Source organism: Taeniopygia guttata, chromosome 2 (assembly GCF_048771995.1).
Source record: "Taeniopygia guttata chromosome 2, bTaeGut7.mat, whole genome shotgun sequence".
Lineage (NCBI taxonomy): Eukaryota > Metazoa > Chordata > Aves > Passeriformes > Estrildidae > Taeniopygia > Taeniopygia guttata.
In genome coordinates, this window is record NC_133026.1 from 15337374 (window position 1) to 15354405 (window position 17032).

The 17032-nt window shown below is 39.5% G+C and overlaps 1 protein-coding gene across 23 annotated transcripts in view; it reads right to left on the bottom strand.

Moving 5' to 3' along the window:
• SVIL (supervillin) overlaps positions 1–17032 on the bottom strand; it is a 134781-nt gene that overhangs the window by 80777 nt on the left and 36972 nt on the right. For 15 of the 23 annotated variants that reach the window (XR_012054462.1, XM_072925387.1, XM_072925399.1 and 12 more), the window contains exon 2: positions 15666–15767. The exons of the other annotated variants lie outside the window; for them this stretch is intronic. Coding sequence is in view for 13 of the 15 variants with exons in the window: in XM_072925387.1 (XP_072781488.1) it covers positions 15666–15767 (102 nt within the window). In the remaining 2 variants the exon portion in view is untranslated. The remainder of the gene's footprint in view (positions 1–15665; positions 15768–17032) is intronic. 23 annotated transcript variants of the gene reach the window in all.

Genomic DNA, 17032 nt, shown 5'->3' on the forward strand with positions numbered 1-17032 from the left:
GTCATACTGTAAGTTATGTTTCTTTTTGGATGAAGCAAATGACTGTGTTCCAGGATCACTACTTTGTGGAAAATACCTTAATGAGAACATCCAATAGCAAACATTGTTAAATATTGTAACAAATTTATCCCTCACTACACAAAAATAAAACTAACATTGTATTTTTATTTTCTTATATACAGGGTTTAAGTGCTTCTGTTTGTTGATTCTTTTTTCCTCTTTAATATCCTCTATCATGAGAAAAACAAACAAATGAGGGCTCTGTACAGAATTTTTCAGTTTTTAAATTTGGAGACTGCAGCAGGCCTTTTGCTTCATTTCAGTTACCCTCATGAAGAGATAGGAGTTGGAAAAAATATCTCAGAACAGATCTGGGCTTCAATTGAATTGGAAGAATATACAGTTAACTCATTTCTGTTGACTGAAATTGCTGCAATTAACTTTTTTCCCTTTCCCATTTTTAATCCCATCAAGAGTTATGCCAGCTAATTCTGTCTCTTTCCAAGCCCAAGTATTATTAATTAATCAGGATGAAGTCCTATAAATACTCATATTTCAACTTTACAGAGCATTCTGGCTGCTTCTGCCATAAATAAAAGCTACTTACACACATGCAGCCAATATACAAAGCCCTTATCTGTTAGAACTGAGCCATCACACTCCATTAAGCTCCAGTTAGATTACAGCTTTTCTGCAACTTCTTCCACACCACATATCAGTCTAATACTGCTACTCCTTTTTGGTCTAGTATTAATATATTAGTTTTAGCTTCTAATATTTTCTTCCCTATGAACTTGCTACAGAGAGGCCATATCAGAACCACCAATCCCTTCAGTCTAAGGGTGATCTCCTGTCCAGTGTAGGTGTTCAGGATATTTCCTGAAACTCATAAGACAAGTTACTAAGGACTGACAATACTGCTAAAGTGGTAGTGGTGGAGAGCATTCACAGCTAATTACAGCTAAATTCTTGACAATTTGAGAGCAAACTACAAAAACCTTAGCTAGCCAATGTTAGCCAGGTGATCAAAGAGTTCTGTGACTCAAGTACCGCATGGAAGGGATATCTTAACATACTTTAATCTTTAAAAGTTTCCATAAAACTACCTTCAATTAAGCTAAGGCATAGCTATGCCAGGATATAGCTATGCCATATCCTACAACATCAAGGATCATGGAAGATGCTGCAGTCTCTCCCAGTTGCTGTGTAACTGCTCCCAATACCTGACCACATTTTTCAGATTGTTGGTTCAGCAGGTTGGAGGAAGCTGTCTTCTGGCAGAGAAAGACAAATGCTAGTATAGCTATACCCTTTCCTGGCAAGTAATTTATCTGAATTAGATTAAGCTTTTCTGACCTTCTCCACCTACCCAGGGCTTGGGTTAAATTCCAGGGTTACCTATCCAGCCCCTGCTGTACAAACGGGACACAGCTGAGTAAACAGCTCTGCCCTCCTAACATACAGCAGTGGGACTCAGAAAAATGAACAGGCTGATTCCTGGGACTCCTGACCACTACAGCAGCATCAATCGTTTTGACCATCATAACTGATAGTGAAAGTCAATCTTGCATGACAAAGGCAGATACTATAACTTTAAAATACGCACAGAGGTTAATTTAGAGAGCATTTGTACAGACAGCCCATTAAACATAACTAAGAAGTCAGATGAGCAAGAGAGAAAACTGTGACTTCTACTTGAACATATTTAATCTGTCATTGCTTTAATTATAATATTTATCAATTTAGGATACAGCAGTACAGAAAAATATTGAAAAGCTTTTTCTAAAGAGTATCAAGTAGTTCTCCTCTGCCCTCCACAATGTACAGTCCACAGTCCAATACATACTGACAGTGAGTGCATCATCGCATCTGTATTGAAATCACATTGATAAGATAACCTAATTCAAATCTTAGAAACAGCACATTGCCAACTCTGATAGCAGCACAAGTAAAGCATATGTTATTCTACAAAGCCTTGAAACCTATTTTTTTAAACATTTCAACTCTGAATTTGGCTTCTGCTTGAGTAAAAGAACAGATATTTTAAAAGCCCACTAGCATTCAGGACTTTTTGTTAGAATAGATTCAATCAGATTTTAGAAGTAAATACTTTGTGCTTAAAAAACACAATAAACAATAGAGGTTTCATTGTGTTTGTTTTTTTTTTTTTCTTTCAGCCATTATCTCTACAAATATGAACTTGGTGTTAAGTAACTACTTAAGTCAGCAGTGCAGGGTAAGGATGGCAACCAGTTGACAAAGAATGCCTGAAACTAAATTTGTCTGATAAAGTTCCTTTAGATAAAACCAACTATTTGTCTACAAATACGGCAATCATGATTCTCAAAAATCCTACAAAACCAAAACCTTACAAAGAGAGGACAAAAACCTAAAATTTCCCATCCCCAAGATACAAAGAACAGTCATGGGCTCATCAGGTACTGGTTTTATAGCCTCCCCCTGTTTAACATGCTGTGAAGTCTTTATCTCTTTCTACAGTACAACAATCATCTTCCTACCCTCCCTCCTCCCCTGAAGGAAGATCATACCAGCTAGCTCCTCTTTGGCAGTTCAGTGCATGTCTGATTAATCAGAGCAGTTTTTCATAACTTCTGTTTAACCTTGAAATCTGCTGCTTCTATTTCAGACCTGATGAAGTGCTCGTGTGCCTGCAAGCTTGGCTCATTTTTTCCTCCCATATCAGCTGGTCTAATAAATTACCTCTTCCTAACAACCTCATGTTAGCTATGTCCTTAGATCATACACAGCTAAACACTATTATGCCACCTCAAACTTGTATTAAACCATGATAAAAAGTACTGCTGGCTTAAGAAATAATAAAAAAACCAAAGTCACTCAAACTACTCCCTTGCATTGCAGGTAGTCATTCACCTTGCCCACTCCCCGCATAGATGAGGAAAGGATCACTTTTAAATGGTTGCCAGGAACATGAGCATTTTCTGTTGAAGCTGCTCTAAATGTATAACAAAATATATAGACTGGACATTTTAGTAAGTTTGAGGTGACTCCTGGCCTGATGGTTAGGTTCCCTAACTCTCTGCTAGAGGGAATGAGTTTATAACACACAGTTTGCGTGATTGAAATTTTAAAGCAACTTTTTTGCCTAATTTGAGAAAAGGAAGGGGGTGGGAAAGGAGCATTTTGTTGCAGAAAAATCACTTCTTTTCAATCCATGGGTAAAAAGTCCTTTCTTTAAGGTCCGGCAGTTGGAGGCTTAACTCCGGTTTCAGACATGCCTTTATTTGGGAACAATGCGGGAGCAGGCAAGGCAGGGCTTTTTCAGAGATGCTGCCTGGCCACAGGCAAGCTAACAACAACTTGGCAAAATGACAGGCAGCTCTGCACAATCAATACAGCCATGTGCTCCTGGAACCAAAAAAAAAAAAAAAAAAAAAAAACAAAACCAAAAAACAACAAGTGTGGAGTTTACAGTTTGAAAAAGCAAACAAACGAAAACCCCTTTGTAATCGCTTATTAATCATTAAAGGAAAGAGGGGAAGACCAGAGATCCATACAAATCCTGCAAGGATGAGGCTGCCCCAGCTGCACTCCTGGGACACGTACTGCCTGGAGCACAGTGCTGCAGGGTACCTGCTCTGGAGCACGAGCACCAGCTCCACACCAGAGCCACAGACACGCAAGGCACAGGCAGGACTGGCCATGACAGGTAGGGGGACAGGGGACAGGAGCTGGCTGAAGTGCTGCCAAAGGACTCGATGTAAAACTCAAACTGCACACCATCAGTGTACCAAAACGCAGGGATTCGGGACAGCTCCCACACTGGTGCTGGCACTTGGCTGTTCCCAGCAGTACCTGCAAGATGGCTCCTTGAGATCACATCCCCCTTCTTCCCACAGACAGGGAGAAGAGACTATTTTTACACAGCCACTGACCACTTTGGCAAAAATAAATGGAAGCAAAACTTGAGGCCAGTCATCTTCCTGATACTCTGCTCTCCCAAGGACCTCGGGAACATTAGAGGCAGAGGAGACCAAGGGAGAAGAACAGACCCCAAGAATTTGAAGAAATAACCTGACCTCAAGTGAAAGATCATGATCTGCATTTTCTTTCTCCACTCTGCTTTCTCTCACACCAAGAAAAAAAATCTCAGCTAGAAAAGCTGATGTATCTTCAGAAATTTTTCTTTTTTCTTTTGGAAAAAGAGACTCCATCAAGCTCCATTCAGGTTTTCTTCCCGTCCTTCTTCCTCCCTAGTACTGCCAAGGTCAGATACAGGAGCCATACAAAAAGGCATGAAAGCAAAACAGAAAGAAGAGGTATCTATTTAAAGGTACTTTCATCCTCTTCAGAAAAAACCTTTTCCTTCCAGAAGTTAAAGTCCACACTCTGCACAACCTTTAGCTTGCGCTTTTCCCTACACTCCTGAAGCATTGGCTCAGTGCTGCTGAACTGAGGAAAAAAATTCCACTTCACTTGGACCACTACACTAAGTCAGCCTCTCACTTCCAACCTCTCTAGACCACCGTGTTCACAGAGACATTTAGCTTCTATGATAGGAACCACTCATATCCATCCTCTGATGCATGGCTGATAGGAGAAAGAAGGGGAAATACTTATTGAAATATTATTTTGCTAAGGAAAAGCCTAGTTTTCCAACTAACATGGTTTTTCTTTCCAGTGGACAGATTTGTGATGAAGGTTTGGCATCTGTTCAGTTCTTACTCTGTGATAAGTAACTTTCCTGTCTCCTGCATGGATGCACTCAGCACAGCTCTGACTGCCAGCATGGGACATCCAAAAGCCTTTCATCCACAACAGTCTTGAACTTTGTTTTCCATCATGAAATACATCTTGCAGATGTATATTTTTATTTTTTCACCTGATCTCATGTATAGAGGCCACATTGTTAAAGCATCATTAGTAAGCAGGAAGAAGGTGGGCAGGATCCAGTTTCTGTGGCACAAGTCCCTCTTGAAGGAAAAGCAGTGTGGAAGACCTCATGCTTACTTTATCATGCAAACTGCAGGATCAGGCAAGTGATAAATATGCTTTCCTCTCAGAGCACTCTGAAGGCCTCTGCAAAAAGGCAGTCTGTGTTTTATACCCAAAAGCAGAAGCTGCCTCTTTAGTCACCCTACAACAGGGGCAGCTGAAAGCTGAGGTTAAGAAATTATTTTCCTTCTCTCAAAATTGCATCACATCTTACTAGACATTACCAATTTCCTGTTGCACTCCCAGAACTGATGAGAGCTCTTAGAAGTATTTTTTCTGATGAAATACATTTCAAAATGTAAGACTTTTTCATATTCATGGTCACAAAGCATCTCTATTAGATTTACTGACTGCTGAAGAGTTGCCTCTTAAGAAGAAATATTGCAATTTCAAAGGAAGTTGGAATGCTTTTCTAAATAATCCTAAACCTTCAGAATCAATTTAACCTATTTTGAGAGTCACAGTTGTTTTCAGGCCTTTTACTTGTGGATTTAAGAACTGCTTCATCAATGTTTGCAGTGCTTTTTTCAGTTGTTTCTTGACCAAATCAAATTAACTAGTTTTGTTTAGATTTTAATTTTATACAACATCTAAAAAAAGAATAATTCCAAGAATTGTTTTCTTCCTCTTCCTTCTATGGATTGTGCTATTAAAAGGGTCCTGTGGGGCAAATTTTGAGCTGAGAAACACAGTAATGTGTTCTTCCTTTTCACCCTATCTATTTAAGAAACGAAATATTATTAGAAGTGGAACAGTAACATTAATTTCAGTAAGATCCCACAGGTTAGAGCTTTAACCTCCTGATTTTAGGGTAGCTATAATTGTGTTCAGTAGTTTTGCCCATTGCACTACTACAATACCATAGGAAGAATCACAGAATGTTCTGAGTTGCAAACAATGCACAAGGATCATTGAGTCCAGCTCTGGATGGCCCATATGGGGTATGAACCCACAACCATGGCTGTTAGCACCCTGCTCTAACCAAGTGAGCTCATAAATATGAGGGATTGGCATTTCTCCTAGAGTTTTAATCAATGCTGTCAAAAAAACACAGTAGCAACTGATTGCTGCCTTGAGTCAGTAAAGGCAGTGAAGTATTAGTATTCCCTGTAATAAGGCTCATGAACACTACAGATTGCATATAACAATTGGCAGTTTTCAAGAGAGCTGCCACAGCAGGGCAGCCCAACCCTGCAGGGCAATTTATGACAAGTGAATAAGCCAGAAACTGAAATCAATTCAGTGACAAAAATAAGTTCAAAAGACAAACAGCAACTCAACCACTAGAAGCTGATTTATTTCCACAGTAGCTGGATGTAAATACTTCCTTTTCCCTGCACTGCTAGACTTTCAGTTCAAGGAATATATTAAGAGACTGAGAACCTACATCCAACACTGTGGCTGCCTCTGACTGTTGTATTGTGTTAAAACTATTGTGAGAGTATGGTCAGCCTAGTTAGCCAAGAACTTTACCACCTCTATAATTAACTCTAGAATCTGACATCATCATCATCCCCTCAAGGTTCTCTTAAAATTTTAATAGCCTGGTTTATGAATATTCATTTGCCAGCATTACAGTTCCAGGGATTTATGAAAACCCAATGGCATGTCAGTGCTCAAAGAGGTTCTATTACTGCCACTTCTTCCACAATTATTACAAGTCAGGAAATGCACCAAGGCTACAGCTGATCCAACCATCTGGGTGAATTCATAGAGATTAAGTGGCACAGCAGACCTTTAGTGCTGCTGCTCAGGGTGCCTATTAATCCCTCCTGTGGACGTGACACTTCTTCACAGTTCTAGGCTACAAAAACTGTTTCTTCCTTATCTCCTCCTGTTTCTCTCCTCCTACATGCCACTGCAATTACAAGCCAAGCACACAACAGCCAGCCCTCCAAAGGCTGCTCCTATGTAAGAGAACAGTTGCCCAAACCACAGAGTTTATCAGATGTGTACAGGCAATTATTCCCCACAGTCAGCTTGTTTCAGCAAGTGCTACAACACAGTCGGAACTGGCACACTGCAACAGCTAAATAAAGTTTGTGACACTTTGGTCCATTACCAAGAGGCATAAACATTTCTTCTGTATCACAAGCTGTAATTTGACAGTTTTTTGTGTTTTCCAAATTGTGACAGTGCTGAAGTTTTAGGCCAATGGCTTGGACATTACTGTATGTCACAGACACGTGACCCAACCATCTCCAGATGCGAATCATCTCCAGTTCTAAAAGGAGAGCTCAATAAAAGTTCACAGTGCAGGTAGATCAAAAGCTCTTATGAATCTGAATAGCACAACAAATATTTAGAGCACAGCTTGTAATGAATGTAAAATTCAAGGCTACATTTAATGCATTAAACCAGGTGTATATTAAGCCAGAAGCTTCCTCCTAATAGTTATGCAAACTGTAAAGCAAAACTAGAAAGACAAATAGTTTCATTTCTCCTACATATTCCTTAGCTGTATTTCTCCTTTGTCAGCAAAGACGCAGCTCAGCAAAGCTCAGAACTACTTTTGTCATTTCCTGACAAAACAAATTTAGTTAGAACTTTCTGAAGTTATTGTAAAGCCTTACCTTACAACAATTTATGCAATTATGTGATTTTCCCCTCAGCACCACTGATTCAGAACAAACAAGGTAAGAGGTTTGATCTGTCATAGATGAGCATTCCAAGCTTCTGGTTTCTGTTTCTGCTCAAAATATTTACTGAACAATGAAAAGTTCTAAATTTGGAAGAGTAACTTCCAACAGCACCATTTGGCAGATGCAATATTTAAAGGCATCTCCAAAGAAAAGCTGTAGACAATTCAGCAGAAAAAAAGAGAAGAGAAATGTAAATAAAGAATAACAATAACAAGTAATAAAAAGGATAGAACCCCTGAAGGGAAAAGGAGGATAAATTAGAGGTCAGCAACTGAAACAGTGAAGAAAAAAGGTCAGAAGTCCTGAAGGATGCAATCATGATCCTATTTTAAAAAGGGAAAGGCTAAAATTGTGACTGATACAATGGCCTATGGGCCAATCCAGAAAGTCTGAAGTACCATAAATAAAATGGCTTTGTAGAACATCATCACTTGATGCTTCCTCTGGCTCCCAGGTCACAGCTTTAGCCAGACTGGTGTTTGGGAAGGCTGCTGAGAATTCCTACCAGCGCCTGGGGGAAAGCTCTGCACTGCAGGCAGTCCTGGACGCTGGTCAGGGCACAGCAAGCACTGTGGGTGAATTACACTATTTCTGCTTGGCTTCTGCAGAGAAACCAACTTGTTTGGATTTGTTTTTTCGCTTCCTAACCTCCTTTGGGGAGGGAATTATTTACGCTATGTCTTCAGAACACAAAGACCTATTGTCAAAATCACAAGCTGCCTGTTTGCCCTAACCAGGTGAGATCCTTTGTGGTGCAGGGGGAAGGGGAACTCTCACTTGTATGGGATCTCCCTTAGAAGCAGAATGGGGTTTTTTAAAACTAGTATGATTATTTGAAAAAAGCAAAAGAAGTTTAAAATCATTTACTTCAAGAATCTGACCCAAAAGCTTGATTGTAGCTTTGCTAAAACTCTAAAAGTAGCTGAAAAGAATCCAAACTGAGTCTGGCCTGTACAACTCTTACAGCACCCTTTATTTATTTATTTTTAGTGGCTTGCCAGTTAAATCTCTAGCCTGCAATAAAATCAGGTTTGGGTAGCTGTCAACCCTTAAAGCTAAATAGCTACAACACTTGGCAGGTGGTTTTAAGAAAGACTTTTAGCTACAAAGAAAAACATGATGGGCTGGATAAAGCTGAATGCCCGATTTTTTTTGGCACCCAATGCTCTTGTAGGATAGAAAGCCATGTTGGCCAGCTTCAGGGGCCTGAATTGTGTACATATTTCCAAACATTTTGAGCCTGTCTGCCTTGCTGGACCACCCACAGAGAGCACAGCTTGATGGCCATGGGAACAGTACCACCAACTACATTGTTTTTTACTGAACTCTACTGAATACACTTAACCTTCAGTGAACTGACAAAATTGCTCCTCTGTGGAGGAAGATCCACACATGTCTGCACAGCAGGAGATGCAGTGAGGCATCCTTTTGCAGGCAGAAGGGCACATCTCAGCTCCATCAGCTTTCATGGTCAGGTTTTGCCCACCAGTTTAGCAACATGCAAGGGACACACTTGTGCTTTGCTCCCTGGGTAACGGTGAAAGTGCTTAACACAAAAATCTGTGCTCATGGAAGCAACATAGACACCAGAAGGCATCATGGTAATTCAACTAATTGTTACATGTCACAAGAGAGAAGAAATACAGAGGTGTTAATCAGCCTGAAGCTCACTTCAACCGAAACCACTCCTTAACTGCGAAGTTGAGCACCAGGTTGTGTTTCACAGACTGAGGCAAAGATATAAATAAGGAGTAAAACACACCCAGGTACCGGATGAGGCATTGTCAGGGTACAGGTCATGTAAGTGAAGTCATGCTCGGGTGTAATCCCATGATGCAATATTTAGATTAAATCTTAGACTATTATCCCAGCATATCAACCCTGTCTGCTCCCAGCAGAGGTGTTTGAAGATCCTGTTTAAACTAGCTCATTTATCCAATCAAGACAGGAGATCCAAAATATTAGAGAGCTCCTCTTGTGACTCTTGGGGATGGTGCTGTGCAGGGCCAGGAGTTGGACTCGATGATGCTTGTAAGCCCCTTCTAACTCAGCTTATCCCGATTCTTTAAGTGCTTCCCTTGAAGGTATCTCTACCTTCCCATCTCAATGCCTGGCCCCTAATCCTTGATCTCTCTCAACTCCTGCTTCTCTCCTCTCTGTCTCACCAAAGTCTTGCCCAGGGAGCAAGTGGCCTGCTGTGGAAGGCCACTCATGATGCCAGGAAGTACAAGAAAGTGAACCAAACAGCCCTTGATTTATCTGAAGCTTTTGCTGAGTGGATTATGTGTGGAGTCACTTCTTTCCTGACAATTGACTTCCATGGAGTTGTGCTGTCATGACATTTCATTGTCTGCATTCAATTTCTCACAGGCACTTGAAGTCACTCCTAAAATTCTACCCAATTACTGTGCCCTAGGTTTCAATCAAAAATATTTGTACATTTAATATTTCACTACAAATGTGCTACTTCTGTGCTGGCTTCAACTAAGCTGTAAAGTACTTGTGATACTAAATATAATTCTTTCATAGTTGCAATTCAAAATTATGCCCCAATTTTACTTATACCTAAGTCCAAACAAGCCAGCACAGGCAGCATATGGGCTTTGATCATTCAAGAAAAGAGTTTACATGTATCTCAAATCAAAGGTGCAGAATTAAGTAATTTCAAGTAGAAGACTGTTCAAACTTAAGTTCTCATGACAATTCCAGAAGTATTACACAGAGACAAGTAGATCACGGGCAGTTTCAATACTGGCCTAGAAGACACAGCAGTAGACTTGGTCCAAGAATTTACACAGTGTCTTAAAATAAAAGAGGAGTTCTCTTTAGCATAAGAACATTAGCCCAACACTCACAAAACACATTTTCCTACGTGTCTTACCAACATTTGCTTAAGTCTCTAAATCAAGCAAGCAGGCTGACACGAGCACAGTATGATACACCTCACATCACAAACATTTGAATGTTGACATCCCACCTGATGAGGAACCTCACAGAGCTCACAGTGAAATGTAAACTTTAAGGCATTTAGAGATTTTGAGGAGCTAAGAGAAATAAGCCTTACAAGAGTTAATTAAAATAATAATAATAAATGAGTAGGCCTTGATGAAGTTAGGAGTTAGTAGTTAACTAATAATTGATTGCTTGTCAGCACAATGTTTAGTTAGCTGGGTTTATAATGAAGAATATAGAAACTGACAAATAGCTTTTAGGAACATAAGACAATTGTGGGCCTCCTCTGCTCTGAAACCAATTGAAGACAAGGAATGGGAGTTCTACCAAGAGTTCATTTGTCATACTTGCATTGAAAAGGTAGAAAGGTCAGAACGATGAAGACTTCATTTATTTCCTCATTTTGGGACCCCTCCCCATGAAAGGGGCACCAACCCATTTCAAGGGACAAACTGTGCATGCTTAATAGCTTTTGGAGTGATTAGCATACGAAGTGGGGAATGGGATGTACTAAAATGATGAATATGTATTTGTATTTTGTGTATTCAATACTTGTATGGATAAAAAGACTCTGTAATCACCTGGAAGGTGCGGTGTGTATTTGGGAGCTATCCCGCACGCTGCCCGGCGTCAAATAAACATACACTTTCTAACTTTAAACCGTTAGAGAGTTTTTGTCCGTCACAGTTGGATATCGATACTAGATCAATATCCATATTTTTTAATAAATCAACAGGCCCTCCAGTTTTTACCTCTTCTCTTGACATCTAACCCAAGCCAACACAGCACTCCCTATTCACCTGTCCTACATGCTCACTCCCACACTGAGCCACTCTTTTCAAAGCCTGACTCTTCCTCTGCTGCTAATTCAGCACCCACACTGACACAGCCATGGAGAGCAGGTCTGAGCAACCCAAAGGACTTGAGAGGAAGTGGAAAAACCACTTCAGAGCAGTTTCCTGATCTGTGTGGTCATGTATTCAACTCATGCTATTGGAGAGTGGTTCCAGAGCAAACTGGGAATGGAAAGGCAAGTGGGAAGGATTCCTAAATTGGTTGCCACTTCCACTATTCCTATCCACCAGTTGAAATCATCAGCTGCCTAAAGAAGTCAGAAGAACAAAATTGGTAACCCTGGCCTTAAACAAAAAATGAGATCTCATTTTGAAATCTACCCACCTAAACCCTCAATCCACTTCAAGACAGCCCTAAGCACCAGTCTACAAGCAAATGAATAGCAAGGACACTCTCAGCCTCTCTGGCTTAAAGCAGGGCAGCTACAAAGAACACAAAGTCTCATGGATGATTTTATGATTTTTTTCCTGCAATTAGTAATTGCTATGAATCCTAACTAATATGTCTGGAACACATTACTTATGCAGAGGACAAAATGTTGGACAAAAGTGTTGATACTATATTTTCTCCTTTGACTTAATACCTACAAATCCATATAGCCAGCAAATATACATAGTCCAATTAGCCAGAAACATGATTAACACCAGAAAATCTAGGCCTCTATGACTCACTCTGTGTAAGTGCAAGGATGGATCATTTTCCTTTGCCCACCTAAACATAGCTCTTACATATAAAGGGTTGTGACTTCATCTAATGACTCAACAGCAAAGGCTTCCAGCCTCTGATCGGAAGAGAAATGCTGAAATTTGCATACACAGGAGCTTTTTATTAACTTCACAGCTATTTCAGGTCCTCTCAGAGTTCCTCTGATCTGAACAATTATCTCTTATCTGGCACACTATGCTGTAAATGAGCATGCAATCATCAAATCTGTCCTTTTGAGCTGTGATGTACTTCAAGACAACTATTTCTTGGCTACTTTTTAAAAGAACTTAACCCAGCCAGGTTTTCTACATCTTAAACATGCTATTCCCACCACTGCAAGATCTCCATGGACAGGTCACTCTTCAGATGCACACAACAATCAGGAGCCCTGCTGGAGGCTTGGTATGGATTCCTACACTCCAACCCTGCTGGCCCCAGCTCTGAGCCTGCCTGGCCCTTCACTGCACCCCTTGCAGATGCTCAGGGCAGCAACACATTTGTGTCTGCCCTTTACAGCTGTGTACACACACGTATCTACCTGCCTGATCCCCACGCCTCCAAAATCCTTGGCAGATGTCAAGGGTAGATTTACATGTTATTTAATAAAATTTACCTTTATCAGCATATGTGGTCAGTTCCTTATTGTTCCAAATCAACCAAAAAACCCTTATCTTTTCTAGAAATGTCAACAAGAGATGAAAGAAAAAATAAAAGTTGTCCACACATCAAATACAAACAATTTTTGTAAACAGATGTTTCTGCCACAAGCGTTTGGGTACAAAACCACTCTAGTCAGTTGAAACACAATTCTAGATGTTTTTTATGTAAGCAGGATTGACCACAAGAAAACTTCTAATGGTTTTGTTCATTCTCAGTACAGTTGGTTGACTGAATATGCAATGTTGATTTTTTGCAGAGCCACAGTTTCCAATCATTCCACATATAAACTGAAAAAGCATTTTGACAATGTTGAAACTGTATCTATCACAATTCCATTTGCAGCATACCTTTACATACCTGTGTACTGATAAACAGAGTATTTTAGTATGTACAGCTCTATAACCAAAACATATTCTGTGTTATTTTTTAAAGTTTAGTTAAAGTAATGGAATTTAAAGAAGATTAGGACACTTCAACCTGAGAATTTGGTTTTTAAATCTGTAATGCAGCCTTTAAAGACCTGTGTTAATTTTACAGGTATAAAATAAATTTTAACCATTCAAAACTCAACCTTCATCTAAAAATGTGAAGCTTCCTTATTTGCCAAGGCAACTCTTACTATCCAATCAGAATGAAAGGATGGGGGCTGAGCTGTGTTTTCAAAGTGTACAACTGTGTACAACTCACAGCTTTTGCTGAGTGCAATGCAAGGAGTTAAGAGTATGTTTTTGGTTTGAAACAGGTTAGTAAAAACTAACTCCAGGGGGGCATGCAGTAAGCTTTATTTGCCTCAGCTTCAAGTTGCTTAGAATTAGCAACATGAAAGCCTTGAGCCTGCTTTTCAAATGAACTATACACTCTGGATGTTTGACTACAATAAGAAATATATCATTCAAGGTTAGCGTTACTCACCACAAAAATTAGGTGTTTCTCTTCACGATGAAGAGATAAAAAAGTGAAATCTACTGCTGCTGGAGTAACTATGTTGGTTGTTCAGCTCCAGCTGCCTGTGTTAAAACATCTGGCATGTTTTTTTTTATTGGAACTGAAGGCAGGCAGGTGTTACAATGACTGACACCAAAGCCAAATGAGCCCAGGTCTCAACTCCCAGACCTAACTTGTGGCTGCAGGGTTAGCCTTACCAAACCCTAGACACCGCTGGAATGCCAACAGCTGCCTGAAATGCTCTTTCAGTAGGATTTCCCCTTGCTTTCAGGGCCAGTTGCCACTTAATGGAAAATGACATTGACATACTGTCCATTTTTCACTCTAATACAAACAGTTGGGACAATTATTTTCTAAGAGTTAAAGAGTTATTCTAGCTGTCTCTGAGACTTAACCGGGCTTCTTGTCAGAAAGGGCAAGATTGAAAAAGTCACATGTGAAGCACATATGATTTGCAGATTCTCTAGATCATTTGGTGCAACTGTTTTGAAACAGTGATCCACAGTCCTTCATCCTTCCACAGAGAGCTGATGGGAGACAGTGCTACCTTTGTTTTATTTTAGGGAATAGACAGTAATTTTGTCTAAATCTAAGGCTGATATAATAGAGCAAGAATGAAATTCTGCACATCTTTGCTGACTGCCAAGAGTTTTACAGGTATAAGCCACAAGGAGCACATTTGGCAGTCATTAACTCCACAGAAATATTATTTACTTCTCACAGTACTTTGGCACACAGTCTCTGGATTGACACCTGAATGCAGTCCCTTTGTAACAGACACTGGTAACAGCATGCCATTTTTTAGAGTCAAACAGCTCAGTTCTGTAAGGAAATTGCTCACTTACGTCATAATGGTCTGATGGAGGCTCAAGTTGCTTTAGAAATGTCTCTGTCTTTAAATATTAGGACACATGATGCTTGATGCCCAAGTTCCTTGTGATGATTTTTTTGTGTACATGAAGAGAGACATGGAAAGCCAAGTAATTTTAATCTGGGTCTTTGAAAACTGACTTCACTTTTTTTTTTTTTTTAACTCTGAAACCTGGCATCATTAGAGCAAAGAAAGACCATTCCATCAACTAAATCCAAATAAATAATCAAAGAGTTAATGCATAATTGCTGTACCCTCTGTACTTAAAGACTCCCTTCAACACACCACCACGTGAATCAGTGACATCAGATGCATTTTTACCACCAGTTACCCAGTGCATTCTTATCTGCTTAAGGCAGACTCCAAGTAGGACATGTTTTGCTCATTAAAAATCACGACCTTCCAATGTGTCTATTAACTCTCAAGTGTCTGTCTGGGAATATAGCAAAAGCAGGGAACTAACAAGGTGAGACCACTGTGCACAATAATTCCTTTGTTCCCCTACAGAAACAGAAGACAAACTTTGGCATTCAGCAAGAAAAACAAGCTGCAGACTGCAAGGCCTTTGCAAAGTGAATAATCTCAGCCACCTTGTTCCTGCAAACTATTCCACAGCTTTTGCCTCCTGAAAAATTACAGTGAAATTTCCATCCACAACAGCCAACACATTGGGGAGCAAACACGAACTCAAATAATGGCAATTTAAACTAAATAAGTTCATGCAATTTTCTCCTCTGTTCATTTTATTAAAGGTTTCATAGATACCTGATCTTATGAACTTTTCTAAGAAAGTAAAATTACAATGTTGCATTTCAAAACACCCAAAACCACAAACCACAAATTCCACACATTCTTAATCATCTTTTGCATAAACAAATATACTAAACTATATACAGCTTTCAAACCACTTCATCAACATAGAGACAAGACAAACCTCAGCTCATACTGGTTTATGAAGTGCAAGACAGACACTTTCCAGACAGAAAACTGGCAAAAGATTCCAGTGAGCAGTCTAAATGTCATGGTCACAAATGGCCCACCTCCACCATCTCTGAGCCTACCTGGACTCACTGTGAAGGAGCAATGTGCACTACCATTTTCATTTTCCTCTACCAGACAGTTCTGGGGAGTTCCATGAACAGTTACAGTGTAATCTTTCTTTTCTGTATAAGAAAGTAAACATGGCACAGTTAAAGACAGATTAAAACTGCTTTATGTTTCCTCCTACCTTTACCCTATATAAAGTATCAAACAGAAAGAATTTAGTGAAGAAATGGCAAGCACACCGCTATAGTCCTATGCAATCCTCCTTCCTACTGGAAATTTTTGCTAAAAATGCCATTTAGCAACACAATCAAGACAAAACAACATGGGAGAGGTAGAATTAACTTTTAAAATGAGACAGGGAAGAAAATTTGCCTGTTCTAACAAGTTTAAACCCCTGCTGCACAAAGAGAAGCTGATATTGTTACTTTTCATCAATCAAAATGTTTCCTGCATTTCACCCGTAGTGCACTTAAGTCTGAAATTCAAGTTAAGAGCTTCTGCACACTCTGTGGTATCTAACTTCTATATCTGATGTCTCTGTAGTCTGTTTTAAGACTTTAAAGCATTGACACTTTCTAGCAGGTTTACAGGAACACAACAGGCATATTAAAATAGTGGAGCAATTTATAGCAACTTGCTTTTTAAAATATAATTAGCAAAGGAAAAGAAAATCAGATCATATAAAAAAGGATGCTTACTAGAAATACTCATTTTATTGGAAGCAATGTAAAAACATTTCAAACTCAGTACCAGACTGGAGCACAGATCTGTTATACAACACAAAAATTAAGATGTCGGAAGGAGTATATTTATCAGGCAGTTTCTTCCTAGCACTCACTGCTTCTGCAGGTAGAATTGAATCTCCTATAAAATACGCAGATACAGGTGATTATTTACATGTATATATCTAACAAAGTCTGTGGGAGAAAGATCCCATATGGGGGAGTTTATTCCAATAAAATATTCCTATCACTAAACTCATAAAGTGGTTTTAAAATAGTAATGCTCCAGACATGTTCTGTTTTCTGGTATTCCCAGGGCTAAAACAAAGCCTTATATAATTCAGAATACAAATTCTAGATCCATTTGACAGAGAAATATAGATTTATACTCCTAATAAAATGGAAGGTGGCCTTAAATTGCTAGTTCCCGAAAGGGAAATTGAGAAGCGGAATTTTTTTTTTGTCAAGGACACTATTCTTGTGTTTCTGGTGATTAAAATACAGCACCTGGAATATCCTTGAAGCAAGGAAACTTGCCTTTCAATCCACCTGTCCTTTATGATCCCCCCCCTTTAAGCAGGCTGGAATAAACCCACTCACATTTCAACCTGACAATGCTGCAAACTTTCTGAAACAAATGGCTGGAGGAAGTGCAAGCA